The sequence below is a fragment of the Durio zibethinus genome, chromosome 26 (genome assembly GCF_047325235.1).
Source record: "Durio zibethinus cultivar Kanyao isolate XHJ-2024 chromosome 26, ASM4732523v1, whole genome shotgun sequence".
In the NCBI taxonomy this organism is placed as follows: domain Eukaryota; kingdom Viridiplantae; phylum Streptophyta; class Magnoliopsida; order Malvales; family Malvaceae; genus Durio; species Durio zibethinus.
Genome location: NC_143187.1, coordinates 780,667 through 797,709, shown reverse-complemented (window position 1 = coordinate 797,709; position 17,043 = coordinate 780,667). Strand labels below are relative to the sequence as shown.

General features: G+C 33.9%; 1 protein-coding gene across 16 annotated transcripts; it reads left to right on the top strand.

Moving 5' to 3' along the window:
• The first annotated feature begins 8,090 nt into the window (after positions 1-8,090).
• Positions 8,091-16,680, top strand: LOC111274373 (uncharacterized). Of its 16 annotated transcripts, none has more exons than XM_022858984.2 (9): positions 8,091-8,120; positions 8,886-10,749; positions 11,524-11,616; positions 13,112-13,201; positions 13,729-13,812; positions 14,305-14,379; positions 14,462-14,866; positions 15,452-15,658; positions 16,313-16,534. In XM_022858984.2, the coding sequence occupies exons 2-9, from the start codon at positions 8,895-8,897 to the stop codon at positions 16,393-16,395; spliced, it is 2,892 nt and encodes a 963-aa protein (XP_022714719.2). In that variant the 5' UTR covers positions 8,091-8,120; positions 8,886-8,894; the 3' UTR covers positions 16,396-16,534. The 16 variants fall into 16 exon arrangements, with proteins under 16 accessions (XP_022714719.2, XP_089612024.1, XP_089612027.1 ...); XM_089755891.1 differs by having other exon boundaries at positions 8,101-8,179; positions 13,112-13,195; positions 16,313-16,680; XM_089755890.1 differs by having other exon boundaries at positions 8,101-8,179.
• The last annotated feature ends 363 nt before the right edge of the window (positions 16,681-17,043 follow it).

The following is a 17,043-nucleotide window of genomic DNA, read 5'->3' as shown; positions in this document are numbered from 1 at the left end:
GGAAAGAAAGTTGGTAGCAAGAACAGAATCATAGTCTCCAAACATATCTCTGCTTTATAACATATATTTCATTATTGATTTTAGTTCATAATTATAATTTTTAATTTTATTATTTATATTTTTCTAATTATAATAAAATCAAGTTTATCATCCATTCAAAATAGTTATAACTGACTCAATGCGATCAACATATTGCCAGCTTCTCCGATTCTTCCTGGGTTGGACAAGACGTCTAGATGAACTGAAAGGCGTGGAAAAGCTAAGAAGAAGAGCTTTTGATTGGCAATGTTAATTATTTCAGACTTAGGGTTTCACATTAGTAAGCAAACAAAAAAGAACATGACTATATAATATACATTTGTCACTACCAATAATTTAAAATGGGCAATCCAAGTTGGTAGATAAGAATAAGATAAAAGGAAACAGCCAAATTAAACTGCGGTTAGCTCCAACAATTATTCTTAAATTGCTGTGATCTGAGAATTAACAACACTTTCTTCTTTTTATGCAGGCACGAGATAGGAATGTTCAAAAGGACGAATATGACTAAACTCAAACCTTTCTGATTTTTCAACGCGCCCATTTCCTCCACCTCCCTCCTCTAATTGGCCTAGCTCTCTTATTTCAACTACTTGGGAAAAAAAAATAAAACAAGGAGCAGGAATAAATGTACCAGTTTGAACAAAAAATTTGACTGGAGCTTCATTCGGGCATGTGCCTACATCTTCAAAGGTATCTCACTTTGTTTTTTAAATGATATAGATTAGGTTATATGGAAATTACCCATAACACCATCTTTGTTTTTAAATAATAGTAACAAAGAAACTACATGTATATTTTATGAGTCTATAAATACCACCTCATTTGCACTCACTACTTTCATTCTTCATATCACAAACGCTTTAGGGACGTGGAGTTAATACATTGAAGAGTGCTTCCAAAATGAAGTGTCTCAATTACACTTTGTTCTTTTTGGTTTTTCTAGCACTGCTTACCATTGTTGCTCAAGCAAGAGTACTTTTACCAGGTAATTAATTAATTTTGAATAGTTTTATAAAAATTAATTGATTTTTATATATTTAATTGATCTTAATCGATTCCCTCTTGGCGTCCGTGCATGCTACAGAGATCTCATTGAACAATGACTTGATAAATATTGTCAACATTGCTGGGAGAACCTCAAGCCAACTGCCTCCATCTTCAACTCTATCATACCCACAACCAATCAAGGAAATAAGAAGATCATCTTCAATCTTTCAAACGATATTTGATACTATTGGATGGGATTTGATCGGTAATCTACCTCCAATTGCATCATCACCAGCTGAGCAGCAGGTTGAGAAAACTAGTCCCGGTGATGATGACATAGCAATTAGTACACGCAACAATCCCACTCCTTCAACTTCATCAATTTTATATCCATCTCCTACACCAGGCGCAGTACCATCAGGTCCAAAGCTTCGTAAAAGATCACCACCTCCAGCTCCTCCAAGTTCATCATCATCATCAACATCGCCTTCTAGGATAGGAATAATATCAATTTCAGCTCCTAAATCAGCAACGCCAACAAAACCACCCCATTTGGCACCGCATACTCCTCCAATGAGGCCATCATCATCATCAAAGAACGAGCAGTTAGATGATCAGATGATTAATGGGATCAGTAGTAGTACTCTCATATACGTTATAACAGACTCTAAAATTCACCCTCAAGTTTCTTGACTTCATCTACTCAACCAGCGGCTGCTTAGGTGTCAACTTTTCAAATAACATCCCCAATACCCCATCAATGGCCAAAAATAGAGCAGACAGAGCAGCTGATACATGAAAAAAGTCATCTTCCCATATTGTACTCTCAAATAAGTTTTTATAGATATATCTGCTGATGAGGAATCTGTTGATTCTTCAAGACTCAACATATCATGCAGAAAAATTAAAGTTGTCTCCGGTTTATGTTTTTGTTATTTTGCTTCACAAATTAAAATAAACATCAATTAAAAGGTCATTTTGTAAATTGTACACGTTGCATGTTGACCATTATCATTTAATTTGCATACCATGCAAATTAACATGTAAATGAAGAGTGTTAAGATCAAAATGGATTAGACTGAAAATTAGTAGCGACGTCATAGTTTAGTTGTATCTTTCAAACTCCAAATTATTAGAATAAATTTGACTTGTCCTTTTGTACACTAATGAACCCCACTAGGATGAATGATTAAGTTGAATTTACTCTAAGAAAAAGCTATATTTTTTCCTAAGAATTTTATCTTTAAATTGAAGATGCTATAATGAACTTTAAATTACACTCTTTAACAAATTAGTATATAGCTAGAATACATGGGATATTATTATTATTTGCAAAGTTTTACACAATCAGCTTTAAAATGGTTCCAACGAGTCATCGTTGCTTTCTTTAGCTTCACTTTATCTTTGAAGAGTTAATTAGTATGAGAGATTTTTTATTTCTCTTTCCAAAGTTGACTATATTATAATCTTTATTCTGAAATGAAAGTGTTTTAAATTTTTTTAAATAGGATATTTTATATCATATCATCTTCGTACCAGTTCCGCAGCACCTACCTACGTTACCACCTCAGCATCTTTTTCCAACTCCGCCTCTTCAACCATGTTGCATCATCGACAGCAGCCCCACCGTCCACACAGCCGCCATCTACGCCACCCATGCTGAGCTCAAGCCCAATAATTTAAAGTGGGCAACCCAAGTTGGTAGATAAGATAAAAGGAAACAGCCAAATTAAACAGTGGTTAGCTCCAACAATTACTCTTTACTAGCTGTGAGCTGAGAATTAACAACACTTTCTTCTTTTTATACAGGATATATGAAGGTTTCAAACGGAGGAATATGACTAAACTCAAACCTGTCTGATTTTTCAACACGCTCATTTCCTCCACCTCCCTCCTCTAATTGGCCAAGCTCTCTCATTTCAACGACTTGAGAAATTATAAAAAAAAAAAAAAAAAGGAGCAGCAATAAGTGAACCAGCTTGAACAAAAAAATTGACTGTTGGAGTTTCATTGGGCTTTGTGTCTACATCTTCAATGGCATGTATTTTATCTTTTTGTATTGTGAATATAATTTTCGTATAAAATATAATATAAATACATTAATTGTTAATATTTTATACGAAATCTTTACACCAGTAACTCAATCTACATACATACAAGTTAGTTGGAACTCTAAAGTGGTCATCCTTACTTGAGAAAATCTAGCAGGGTGACTGACATGGACGGTTATAATTACTTGCTGCTTGCAGATTATTCAGCACTATAATTAAGGTATTAAGTAAAATTCAATGCCATTGATTTCTTAATGTCCTAAAACATTATTGAGTGAGATCATTGCTGAAAAAAACAATTATAGTAAATAGTAGAGATATTTTAGCCTTCAAAACGGGGATGATTATCAGTTTCAGGCAGAGAATATTTCAATCTGAAGGTAACGAAATTAGAAACGATTGAAGCTAAAATTTAACTAGCAGTTACATGAAGTGAACAGTGACATGTAGGACAGTTTTCATCCATGATAGACAACATGAAAACAAGGAAGAAGGTTACAGCGGTTATAGCTAGGAAACAGTAAAGATTTTTGTTTCTTCCTTGTTCAATTTTGTCAGTATAAATGAGTTTTAACTTTAAACGACGTAAAAAGGTTTCATAAACCACAAATACAATGCAATCACATTTATCTTAATTTTCAAGAACTTTCGTTTTACCTTTTAATACTTTTGCTTTACCTTTTGGTATTGTCATTTTACTTTTCATGCACATAGGAACAGTTTTAACTTAAAAAATTATTAAGGTTTTTTTTTCTTCAAGTCGTCTATTCCTGATTTTAATGGAGTTATCACGACCGAGATGACCTTTTAGTCGCCTAAATAGTCAAACTAAACTAACATATGATCTTCCTAAAAAATAATATACAATAAAATTAAAGTTGATTAATTCATAAATGAGGGTATTAAAATCAGTTCATAGATATTGTCATATCAAATAAGACGAAAATGTTGAAACAATACTAATATTTTTCATTTTTAAAACTTAAAACTAATTAACTCAAATACAATGAACATGTAGCCAGCTTCTTCGTTTCTTCTCAGACCGAAAGTTTCACATTAGTAAAAAAAGGACCATGACTATATAATATGCTTTTGTCACTACTAATAATTTAAAATAGGCAACCAAGTTGGTAGATAAGAATAAGATAAAGGAACCAGCCGTATTAAACGTTGGTTAGCTCCAACAATTGTTCTTTACTGGCTGTGACCTGAGAATGAAGAAGAGTTTCTTCTTTTTATACAGACACGAGATCTGCAACTACTTTGTTCTTTACTGGTTCCCTCCTATATAACTGGCCAAGCTCTCTCAAGCCAACTACTTGGAAAAAAAATAAAATATGAATCAGGAATAAATGGAACAGTTTGAACAAAGAAATTGACTGGAGTTTCATTTGGGCATGTGCCTACATCTTCAAAGGCATCTCACTTTGTTTTTTAAATGATATAGGTTAGGTTATATGGAAATTACTCCTAACACCATTGTTGTTTTTAAATAATAGTAACAAAGAAAGTACACGTATATTTTATGAATCTATAAATACCACCTCATTTGCACTCACTACTTTCAATCTTCATATCACAAACGCTTTAGGGACGTGGAATTAATACATTGACGAGTGCTTCCAAAATGAAGTGTCTCAATTACACTTTCTTCTTTTTGGTTTTTCGAGCACTGCTTACCATTGATGCTCAAGCAAGAGTTATACCAGGTAATTAATTAATTTTGAATACTAATATAAATATTAATTGATTTGTACATGTCTAATTGATCTTAAATGATTCCCTCTTGGCGTCCATGCATGCTACAGAGATCTCATTGACCAATAACCTGATAAATATTGTCAATATTGCTGGGAGAACCTCAAGCCAACTGCCTCCATCTTCAACTCTATCATCCCTACAGCCAATCAAGGAAATAAGAAGAAGATCACCTTCAATTTTTCAAATAATATTTGATACTACTGGATGGGATTTGATTGGAAATCTACCTCAAATTGCATCATCACCAGCTGAGCAGGGGGTTGAGAAAACTAGTTGCGGTGATGATGAAATAGAAATTAGTCCACGCAACAATCCCATTCCTTCAACTTCATCAATTTTATATCCATCTCCCACACCAGGCGCAATACCATCAGGTCCAAAGCTTCGTAAAAGATCACCTCCTCCAGCTCCTCCAAGTTCATCATCATCAACATCGCCTTCTCGGATAGGAATAATATCAATTTCATCTCCTAAACCACCACCGCCAACAAAACCACCCCATTTGGCACCGCATACTCCTCCAATAAGGCCATCATCATCATCAAAGAACGAGCAGCTAGATGATGATCAGATGATAAATGGGATCAGTAGGAGTACTGTCATATACATAACAGACTCTGAAAATGACCCTCAAGTTTCTTGACTTCATGTACTCAACCAGCGGCACACTGATGAGGTGTCAACTTTTCGATAACATCACCAACACCCCATCAATGGCCAAAAATAGAGAAGACAGAGCAGCTGATACATGAAAAAAGTTATCTTCCCATTCCCTTATCTAGCTTCCTTTAATCATATATGTTAAAAAAGTAATGTGCTGTATAAGTAGAATGTGTCAAGTGTTAAAGAGTGTAGGAAGCGTCTGATGTAGTAATGCTAGTGTTTAATTAAGTCTTTCCACATTGTACTCTCTAATAAGGTTTCATAGATATTTTAAGCTAAAAGTCAGATAAAGAATTTGAGCAAGATATATTTGCTGATGAGTAATCTCTAAGATTCTTCAAGACTCAACATATCATTCGGAAAAATTAAAGTTCTCTGGTTTATGTTTTTGTTATTTTGTTTCTCAAATTAAAATAAATAATAATTAAAAAAGTCACCAAATTAACAAAGCATAACTTTGTATATTGAACAAGTATAACATGTTAACCACTATATTTTAATTTGCATACCGTGCAAGCATGTAAATGAAGAGAATTAAAGAATAAAACGGATTATACCGAAAATTAGTAGTGACATAGCTTAGTTGTATTTTTCAAACTCCAAATTTTATTTTATCCGTTTTTAAATTTATATTTTTTGATAGCTTTCACCAATAATGCAAGAATATCTGACGGAATTTCATTGATAATACAAGAATTTTCAACGAAATCTTGTTGGTAATACTTAAAATTAGATGGGTGATATTTTATATTTTTCAAGTTTAATTGATTTATCAAAGATTTCTGTGCAAAATCCCAAAATTAGTGGGAAATGCATTATATTTCGGTTGGGAATGGATTATTTTCTTTCATTATATTTAATAATTAATAATATTATTTTTATATTTCATCTCATTTTGTTTTGCTCTAAATTTTTATATGTTTGTATTTAAAATAAATAACAAGAAATTTAAAATATACGTACCCAAATTAAAAAAAAAAAATTATAACTAAACAAAGTTCTCCATTTCATTAATAAAAAATCTAAAATACAACTACACAAAATTATGAATGAATTCTTATTGCATCTAAAAAAAGTAAAGCATATAAAAAATCCTACTAAAAAATCTCTTTATTAGACATCTTTATAATTCTTTTCCTTCGAGAATGCAAGACCCCATAAATTCAGCAATTGGATGACATAATAGACTTTGAACAAGTTTAAAATGACGCCCTTAAGCCATCTATGTTGTTCTTTTGAGCCTAAACGTGGGAAGGCCCCCAATTCGGCCCTTCAATGCCACAAAAGTTCGTCAACATTGGGTCCAAACTATATTTATTGGACCGGGTCTTCCAATTCGTATGGTACATGGTTCAAATGAGAGTAAAGTTTCATAATATGTGGTTTTCAATATCAAAGCTTTATCTTTTATTTAAATATTTATATTTTTAATTTAAATAAAAATAATAATACTTCAAAAAAATAAATATTCATGAAAGGTGTGTTTGTTCCGAATTTACTTAATTTTTTTATTTTTTTTTGGAGGATATGTGATGTTTTTTGTTATGTAAAAAATTTGAATGTTGTTTAATTGAGTTTAATAGTTAGATTTTATCTAACTTTTTATTTTTGATGAAATTTGATATATTTAATAAATTTTAGTAATCTTGTAATGATAAATTAAAATTCAATGATTTATTTTAAAATTAAGTGAAAGTTTCATGATTTTTCATAAAACTATATAGATTTAATTAGTTGATATAATAGATGGTATGTTGATGACATGATAATTATATCATTTTTTTTATTAGAATTTGGATGAAATTAGTTAGAGTGACTGATTTTAATATGCTTAACAAACTTTAATAACCTAATTAGAACAAATTAAAATTTAGTAATATGATTGAAATAAATTAAAGTTCAATAACCTAAAATAGATTTAAATATAAATTTAATGATTAACGATAAATTTTACTCAAATCATAACATATGGTGTCATCCGCCTTGGCAAAAAGGGTAGTCTACTTTCCATACCATTTTCCTTCAAACATAAAACTTAAATAAACAAAGCTTAAAGCTGCTTTTGTTTTGGCTTTTTTTTTTTTTTTTTTTCTCTTTTCTCGTACCGAAGAAGTGGACCCACTTTTTGATGCCTTAAAACATCCAAATTCCCAGTGGACAGTGGAAACCAAGTATGAATCTAGTCAGCTAGTCCAAAAAGGCACATAGCTAAGCCGAGCCGAGCCCAACCGCTTTCACCATTCACATTTTAAGGCGGGAAAATCTACTTGAGGCGCAAGCGAGATTTCAGCTACATCCAAGCCCAATACTATTCGCGTTCTCAGGACGCCCGATTAACCCACGTGTTCAGGTTAAGATAATTTCTCATAAAAAAACCCATGATTTTAGGGCATAATAACAATAATGCCCCACCCATCTAACGACTTGTCGTTTCTCGATTGGGTGTTGGCAATGAGCTTATCGATGGGCAACCGGTAGGAAGGCGGGCCCCTGAAAAGCTAACGTGGCGAATAGAGATAAGACACGTGGGACCCACACCGAACCCTTTAAAAACTCTAAAGAGCCCTAAGCGCCAAAACCAACCCAAAAAAAAATCTCTCTTTTAGCTTTTTACTGGTAAGAGTCCTTCGAGTTTAAGGCTACCAATTCTCTTGCTTCAATTTCCTCTATATCTCGTATATTCAATTATTCGATCTTTTTATTTTATCTTAATTTTTTCTTTAATTTCATAATTATTGATCGAATATTAGATGATATCTTCTCTGTTTTATTTTTTTTCTTTTTTTTTTAATAAATTTACTCTCACTGTTTAATCTTTAGTAAATTTCATGTTGGAATCAACCTTTTTTTTTAATCTTTTTCCCTGTGATTACTGATTTTTAATTGCTTTTTTTGTTCGTTTGTTTTTTTTTTTTTTTGAGATTGGGTTTTATGGCGTATGGATTGCAGATACCAGATTTCTGATTGTATCAAAATTTGCAATAAAAATAAGTATACAAATTTATCATAATATGTTAAATCCCTTAGTATCAAGATTTTAATGGCTGAGAATTTGTGTTCATGGGAATTGAATTTCACCTAGAATGATTTCTCAGGTTTTATAGGTTCAGATTTTCAAGGTTTTAATCAATTGTTCTACTTAATTGGTTTTCTAATTACATTGTCATGGTTTATTTTAGGGTTTCTTTTTTTAATTCGTTAGTTTTTTTCTGCCTGGTTTTTTCTACCATTTGATTTATTTGTTGAAGAGATAAATAAATATGTTAGATCAGTTAGTTTTAATGTCTGTCTTAGATGATCTAGATATAAGAGTTTCAAATTTTGTAGACAACAAATGAAAGTTTTTTGTAGCCGCTTATGTCTTGCCTTAATTTGGAACAGACTATAAATATGGGACATGAAAGGTCGAACAATGTTGATAAGATACATCCCTTCTATAGCCAACTACAAAACTCTGAAGCAATTGGATTCCAAAGTTTGAGTAATGAGGCTGTCTGCTGTGCTGGGATAAGTGGTGTTGGAACTGTTGATGTGCCCTTAAATGTGTTGTCAAACTGCCCGTCTTTTCATATGGGAGATATGTCATTAGTGGGTATTGATTGGATGGCGGGTGCCTCCCATCTTGACAGCCATCAAAATTTCATGGTTGACCCTGAGTTTATGAACGGGATCAATTGTATGCCTTCTCAGTATTCAACTCTTGAAAATATAGATGCTAATACTGGAGATTTACAAATGGAGATGCAGGGTGCCAAAATGGATGACAGTAAGCCCCAATCAATTGGGAACTCCATGAGCTGTGGCAGTAGGGAACATTTGTTGTGGGGTGCTCAAGATGGTAGGGAAATGGGATGTAATTACAATTTGGTAGACTGTGTGGTTCAATCTAATTACCCAGAAACGCTCGATGGAAGTTTTCTGACCCTAGGAGTTGGAATTAATACAGGGGCCAGGTCAAAATCTAAGGATTCAAGCAGAGATTTCATTAGTAAAATTGATGGGGCTATCAATACGCAGTTAAATCCATCTCATGGTCAAAGTGGTTATGGAAATTCCTTCTCCCCTGATTTTCAAATGGCAGCTGGTTTATCAGATTTCCAAACCTACGCTGGTGGATTTTCTAGCATAGAAGAGAATGCAGTTGGATTATCCAGTCTAAAACATAATTTTCGTGGACTTCCTAGTATAGTGCAGAATGCAGGTGAATCATCTAATGTGAGTTCATTTGCTGGTTCAATGCAGAATGTAGATGCTTGCACTCTTTCTAAATATGATATTGGAGTTGCTGGTAATACTAGCTCCAACTTTAGTTTAAGTCCATCTCAAATGCTACCAACTCCCCAAAGCCATTTTCCACATCCCTTTCTTACACCAGGTGATCAGAAATTTGGTGCTGGATTTGCAAATATAGATCCCAATCAAGGATTTCATGGTCTTTCTGGTGTATCTTCTAATGTAGAGCATATTAGACGCCAATCTGGACTGCCTTCTAATCAAGGCTTTTGTAGTCTTTCCGGTACATCACTAATAGTGCATAGTAGCAGCCAGTCTGGCCTGCCTGTTCAAGAACAGTGCAGAACGTCAGCTGGTTTATCAGATTTCCAAACCTATGCTGGTGGATTTTCTAGCATAGAAGAGAATGCAGTTGGATTATCCAGTCTAAAACATAATTTTCGTGGACTTCCTAGTATAGTGCAGAATGCAGGTGAATCATCTAATATGAGTTCATTTGCTGGTTCAATGCAGAATGTAGATGCTTGCACTCTTTCTAAATATGATCTTGGAGTTGCTGGTAATACTAGCTCCAACTTTAGTTTAAGTCCATTGCAAATGCTACCAATTCCACAAAGCCATTTTCCACATCCCTTTCTTTCACCAGGTTATCAGAAATTTGGTGCTGGATTTGCAAATATAGATCCCAATCAAGGCTTTCATGGTCTTTCTGGTGTATCTTCTAATGTAGAGCATATTCGACGCCAATCTGGACTGCCTCCTAATCAAGGCTTTCATAGTCTTTCTGGTACATCACCAATAGTGCATGGTAGCCGCCAGTCTGGCCTGCCTGTTCAAGAACAGCACGGAATGGCTCCCTGGACTTCATTATCTTCTTTTATGACAAGCAAATATGCTGCTGTGGTCTCTGATCAACTACAAAAGTGCAATATGGGAAGTATACCGAGCTTACAGTGGGGGACATCTGTTCTTTCTGTTCTTGGAAACATTGAAAGCACCAGCAGCCAGTCAGGTAAGTTATAAATATTTCAACAGCCCCTTTTTTGCATAAAAATTGTGCACAATATAGATCAGCTGATATTTGAATTTAAGTTAACTTGTCATAAAAAAGAGAAAATAGAAAAAAATATCATAAATACAAAGAACTTAGTTCATTAAGAATGCTATATGCAGTTGACATAGATAGTGTTAGTTTTTGGTTACTTTATATCCATGATCTTTTATAACATTCGAGGATCTTCCATACCCTATACCTTCCCTATTGACATGGACTCCCAAAGTAGGGTAGAGCAAAACATTTAATCCATTTTAATCTATTCTCCTTTACTTCTAAAGTAAGGATGAAACATGATTCCGAATGCTGTATGATCAAATTTTACCAATAGAAGCAAGAAAAATATTGCTAGGCTGATAAACTGGGTGGAGCAACAATATTGAGCCAAACATTTTCTTTGAACAATGTAAATCCTTTAGAACTGAAAAGATGTGCAAAGAACATGATTTGATGCTTTTTTGAGATTCTGGACTTCAAAAGGTTGAAATAGAGCAAGCCCTTCATCCTAGGACTAATCTTTTTATTTCATGTTCATATTTTAAGAATACTAGTTATTAAATACTGTTGGGATTGCTATTGAGAAAAATGAAAATGACCTGAAGCTTCTTCTCAGTTGTTAGTCATGGCAATAAATATCTGCTGCATTGATTACTAAACATGTAGAATTACGATTTTTTTTCCTCACAGTTTCCATTAGTGCTTAACCTCTTTGAATTTTGATTGAACTTGAAGATGTATGGCAACATTATCCTGCTCACCAGGATGCTGCTATTCAAACTGTGGAAAATGCCCCATTTTCAAAGAGGATAGAACTCCAATTAGCTGGTAAATGCATTTCCTTTCAGTTCTTGTTTACTATACCCCACTAAATCTATCTGTCAATTTTTAAATGACCTTGCTTCTGTAGTCTCTCCTTGCATGCTTTGAAAGGTGGTAATCTAGTCATATTTCTGAGTGGATTTTTTAGGTGACAACCCTCTCGATGATATATAGTTTAGCTATTTTCATGTTTGGAAGATCCATATCTACCTTGGAAAAGGAAAACCTGCTCTTTTAGTAATTAGTTGTTTTAACTTATGGAGTTTCATAATGCCTTCATTGTTCTTACAAACATCAGCACCAGGAGAAGTTTAAGGTGACTGTAACTTTAAGTCTACATATTTTTGTTATTTCTATCCTTTAAAACCCATAAGATCAGCTCTTAGAGCAATTTTTCATAGCTGATACTCTGTAAGAAATACTTTTCATTCTTGGAACTGAGGGGTTGCTTCTGGTTTTGGCAATATCTGATTAGCAAGTTCACAGCTTTAATTTCAAAGATGAAAAACTTTACGCCATCAAGGTTTTGGGGTGCCTATGTCTTTAATGAACTCCTTATCTAGTTTTTCTATTTTTTAAATAAACAAGTACTATTTGTACCTTTTACATGTTGTTTTAGGTGGTTCAAGATTGCTTTTGAAGTTCAAGAACTAATATCATATTGGGCATTTGGTACTTGCTCGTTTCTACTTTCTTTGTGCATTGTTGTTTTTGCTTCAATGTTAATTAACTAAGAAAAGAAAGATTTTGGGGTGTGGCTAATTTTTGGAATTTTTGAGACTTACTGATTGCTGAGAGTTTTGTGAACTGAGTTAAGTGATATCACTTGAGATAACTCTTATGCACTTTGAAAAATATTGGTAAGCTTTGGAAAATGACAGTGGCTTGCAATTTAGGAAATTAACTCCATTTTACAATAAAGTATTAATATTATCGTTGGTAATTGTATTTCTCAATTAAACTTTAGAGATTGCATAGTGTTTCCTGATACAGTATTATGATTCAAGAGAACTTTCTTAAACAAAGAAAAAAATTGTCTTTTTTTCTTCTTTTTTTTTTTCGATTTCTAAAATTTAAAATCCTCAAATTTGATGCACGGATAATGTATAGAGGGGAGAGGACAGACTACTATAATTGCTAATAACTCAAAATAACAGGAGATACATTTTGTTTGTTTACCATTTGCACAAACAGTTTTTCTAGCAACTAGATCTGTTGGTCCATTCTTGTTTTTGTTACACCAGGATGTTTCTATAACAAAATATTCCCATATTCCCCTCTTGTAGCCTTTAGATTTCTGACAAATGAAATTTCTCCCTTTTGGGACTGCTGCTTTCACGAGTTCAAGTCATGTTGGTATATTTGATCTGAGTGTCAAACACCTCAGCTAGGAACTCTATGTACCGGAAACTTTTATTTATTTGTTTGATTACTAAAATAATCATCTTCTGTTCTAGTTCTAGAGCTTCTGTACTGAATACTGCCTGCACTTCCACCGCAGATCAGCTTTTTGCTTGTGATAGAAGTGCCTCTCAAGTTGCTAGCAGTTTCCCTTTCTCCAAGAATTTTGCACTTCAAACGGCTAGTAAGGGTGCTCATCATGCATCATGCTTCTACGTTAGCATTACAACTTGAATTTGCATAGATTATTGTAGTTGATTTTTCCCCTTTTTTACTATCAGCAATGGTATAATACAGTACAAACACCCAAGGGCGGCCTCTTCTTTATCATTGGCAGAGTACAATAATTGTTAATAACTAAAATAATGCATTTTTTTTACTTTGTTTATTTATGCAACAGACATTTTCTGGCAACTAAAGCTGCTTTTTATTTGTTTTGTTGTTTTATCTCACTAGATATTCTTGGCTTCTTCTCATGGCCTTAAGATTCATATGGACTTCAATGAATTTTTCCCCCTTGTGATTGTTGCTTTTTACAAGTTCATGTCATGCTTCTAACTTGGTTTGTAAAGTTCTTAGTCTGAAATACCTTAAAAAAGGAATTGCATGCTATTTGGAAGTCTTTTTAGTTGTAGGATTAGTGTTTATTACTGTAATAAGTATATTATTTTTGCTGTAGAGCAACCTTGTTGAAACTGTACCTGACATACTTCGCAGATAAGCTTTGTGGTAGTGATGGAAATGCTGCTGAAGTTGTTAGCATTGTTCCATCTTCTAACAATATTGGGGTTCAAGCAGCAAGTAAGGACAACTCATCATGCTTCTGCATTACCATTTCATTGTTAAAATGAATAATTCATCAGTTATAATAAATTCTTCATGAGGCTAAAGATACTGATTTGGTTGCATGGCTGATTTGGACTGTATAAAACCCTCAACAATGTTAGGTCTAAGATAATACAAGACTGATATTGTTAAGCACACTGATCGCATTTTAAGTTTCACATGGTTAACATATCATGATCAAGATACTGTTAATAGAAAAAATGAAGAACCATTTTCTTATCTTCCTTTTTCCCTGGCAACATATCAATTATTGTCTAAAATGCTATTGATAATGTTTGGGTTTATTATAACTTATTTACACACAAATTCACAGTTGGTGATGTAAAATAGGTTAATACAATAAGTGGAACTAGTCCAAGAAAGATTGGGCTCCTTTGGGCCATCGACCAAGTCATGTTTTTAATTGATCAGGATGTGTATGTAATTGCTCTTGATGACTGCTTGCAGCTTATCTTGGTCAATCTCCAAAAAATAATCCTGTTCAGGCTTCCGATAATCATCTTGCTGCTGCTTATACATCTGGTAATTAATAAGGTTGTTTAGAAGAATGACTGAATATAAATTTTGTTTGACTGCCAAAAAATTAACCTTTTACCTTTTACAGGTCAAGTAATTCCATTTGCAGGGGGAAGTGGACCTGTTATCACTTCTAGCCTTCTAGCCAGACCATCTCTCAAGAGGAAAGCAGCACAACTACCTCCAGCTACTGCTCAGGTTCAAACAGAAAGGACAAAATCAGCGAAGCCTTCCATTCATTCATCTGCCTTAAACAATGCACAAAATGCTCTTTCCATTGCACCTCTTCCATCGGCACCTGTCCCAACCATAGCCCATCTCATATCTTCTGTTCCACCTGTAACAGTAACACCTCGTCCTTTCCCACCCTTAGCTCGTAAAGGTCCTCCTCCCCGATCATTATCCCAGGCCACTCCTTGTCCACCACTGGTACGGACTATTCCCATTCCTCCCTCTGCTAGGATGTCTCCTCCTCCCCATATAAAATGGCAAGGTATTTCTTGGCCCTTTTTTTAATCTGATTTCATGTGCTATTATTTTTGTTCTGAAAGGCCCCTTTCCAGTCATATTTAATGTACAAGGCTTTCACTTTATACTAACTTATAAAGCCACATTTGCCATTCAAATCATACATCATTATGGTCCTTTATTTAACAGGTCAATGTATAGTGATAATAGTGAACTGTCCCATGCTCTTCATAGTGCTGTATTCATTCCAAGCTGTGGACTACAATTATAAAAAGATTGTTTATTCAATTTTTTTTTATTTAATGCAACTTCATTCTTTCATTCCTCTTTGTTTAATGGTGTACGCTATCAAGAACAGCTTGGTCACAACAAAAGGATTTGTGTGGTTTAATTCATCCACATTCCAATTAATTTGCACATCTGTTAGGCTGATCACACTGGATCACCATATTCCATATCTTGGTTAGCCACAGGCTAATTTTCCTGCAAATATTTAATGGCATAATGTGTCCACTTTGTTTTCTGGTCCGGGTGATGACATTAATTATCATATAGTATGATGAAAAGTTACACAAGAAAAGAAGTAATAATCACGAGCATTTCTTTGCAGGTACAGAACCTCTTCAACTAAGTGGATATAATTGTTTGTTATGCAAGAGGGATCTTTCCTACACACCGGAAGGCCCTGTTTCCCAGCCACTTGCTCCACCTCCTGTTGCTGTTTTATCATGTGGTCACTGCTTTCATGATCTCTGCTTGCAACGAATCACCCCTAAAGATCAAGCTGATAATCCACCTTGCATTCCATGTGTAATCGGTGAGAGCTAACTTATGCTCAATCATTTACTTAGGCATCAACCTCTCCTTCTCTCAAAATTTTGGCGATACCAGTTAGACCAATAGGAACATGAAATATAGATTTTTTACCATTTACAACAATTGATTTTACCAACAGGCTACGTAGCTTCTGCTCATTTTGAACTGTACATAATAGGCGTCATCTCTTTATCAACAAAGCCTGTCCATTTTGCATCCGTTTAGAAATTAACCATTTCAATTGCTAAATTTGCCTCCGTTGCCTCTCATGGTAACCTTTTTCTGTTCATCCTATCTTGTCGGTTAAATCAATCAACCACCTTAAACCAAAGGTGGCTTATAAGCTTCTCTGGTATGATGCTTTTCAGTCAAATTCAGCATCCATGGTTATCACGTAAACCGTAGGCATCTTATGCATTCATCATTTATAATTAATGGAAGTGGCAGATAATGCATTATATTTAGGAGCACCTTGGGTTGATTGGATGGCTAAATTTTCCTATCAATCTTTCAATCCCACTTACTGTGAACCAAAGTCCCCTAGCTACTTTCTCAGTGCCTCTCTTCAAACCTTTATCTGTTAGCCCAGAATCTGGTTCTTGATCAAAGGCTTTTGTTGAACTCTTGGGCCTAACTGTACAACTTTTCTTTACAGTTAAGGCATGGTCTGACCCTTTGTTGATCAAGGCTTTTGTTGAACTCTTGGGCCTTATCTGTACAACCTTTCTTTACAGTTAAGGCAGGATCTGACCCTTTGTTGGAAGATTGGCAGAAAAGCTTTTTAGTGTCTAGTTACCACTGAAACTCAAATTTTGGTTCGGCCGAAGCAAAGCTGCAAATGGACAAGACTTGAAACTTTTTTTTTGTTAAGTTGAGCCTAAACTCTTTATTTTCTCCTACTAAAAGGTTTACTTAAAGGGTCCAAAGTCCAAGAAATGAAAAGAAGTCGGCAATAGCTAATGTTTGATTGGGCCCACCTCATCTCTTGGCCTTTCACTACCCGTTCTAAAGCAACCCTAACCCGAAAGAAAAAGAAAAATGAAATTAAGAATTTTTCTTTATATTTTTATCAATTTTATCTAATAATATTAAAAAATAAAATGTTTGACAAAGAGTTCACGAGCATATTTGATTTTTTATTTGTTTATATTAATTTATTAAATTTGACAAATTATTACGAATAATATTTAAAATTTATTTATTAAATAAACATATCACGAATATAACAAAATTTATTTATATTCGTTTTGCTTGTAATGTAAAAGTATAAACGGTTTCTAAAATTTATTTATATTCGTTTTGCTTGTAATGTAAAAGTATAAACGGTTTTTAAGCCTCTAATTTAGTGGTTAAAGGCGTTTGAGAGAACATCAAGGATTTAATTTT

Coding starts and splice junctions, on each gene's coding strand:
- LOC111274373 (XM_089755887.1), top strand. CDS start 8,862: ATGTCTTGCCTTAATTTGGAACAGACTATAAATATGGGACATGAAAGG. Junction 11,617..13,111: donor GATAGAACTCCAATTAGCTG/GTAAATGCATTT, acceptor CTTCCACCGCAG/ATCAGCTTTTTGCTTGTGAT. Junction 13,813..14,304: donor TATTGGGGTTCAAGCAGCAA/GTAAGGACAACT, acceptor GACTGCTTGCAG/CTTATCTTGGTCAATCTCCA.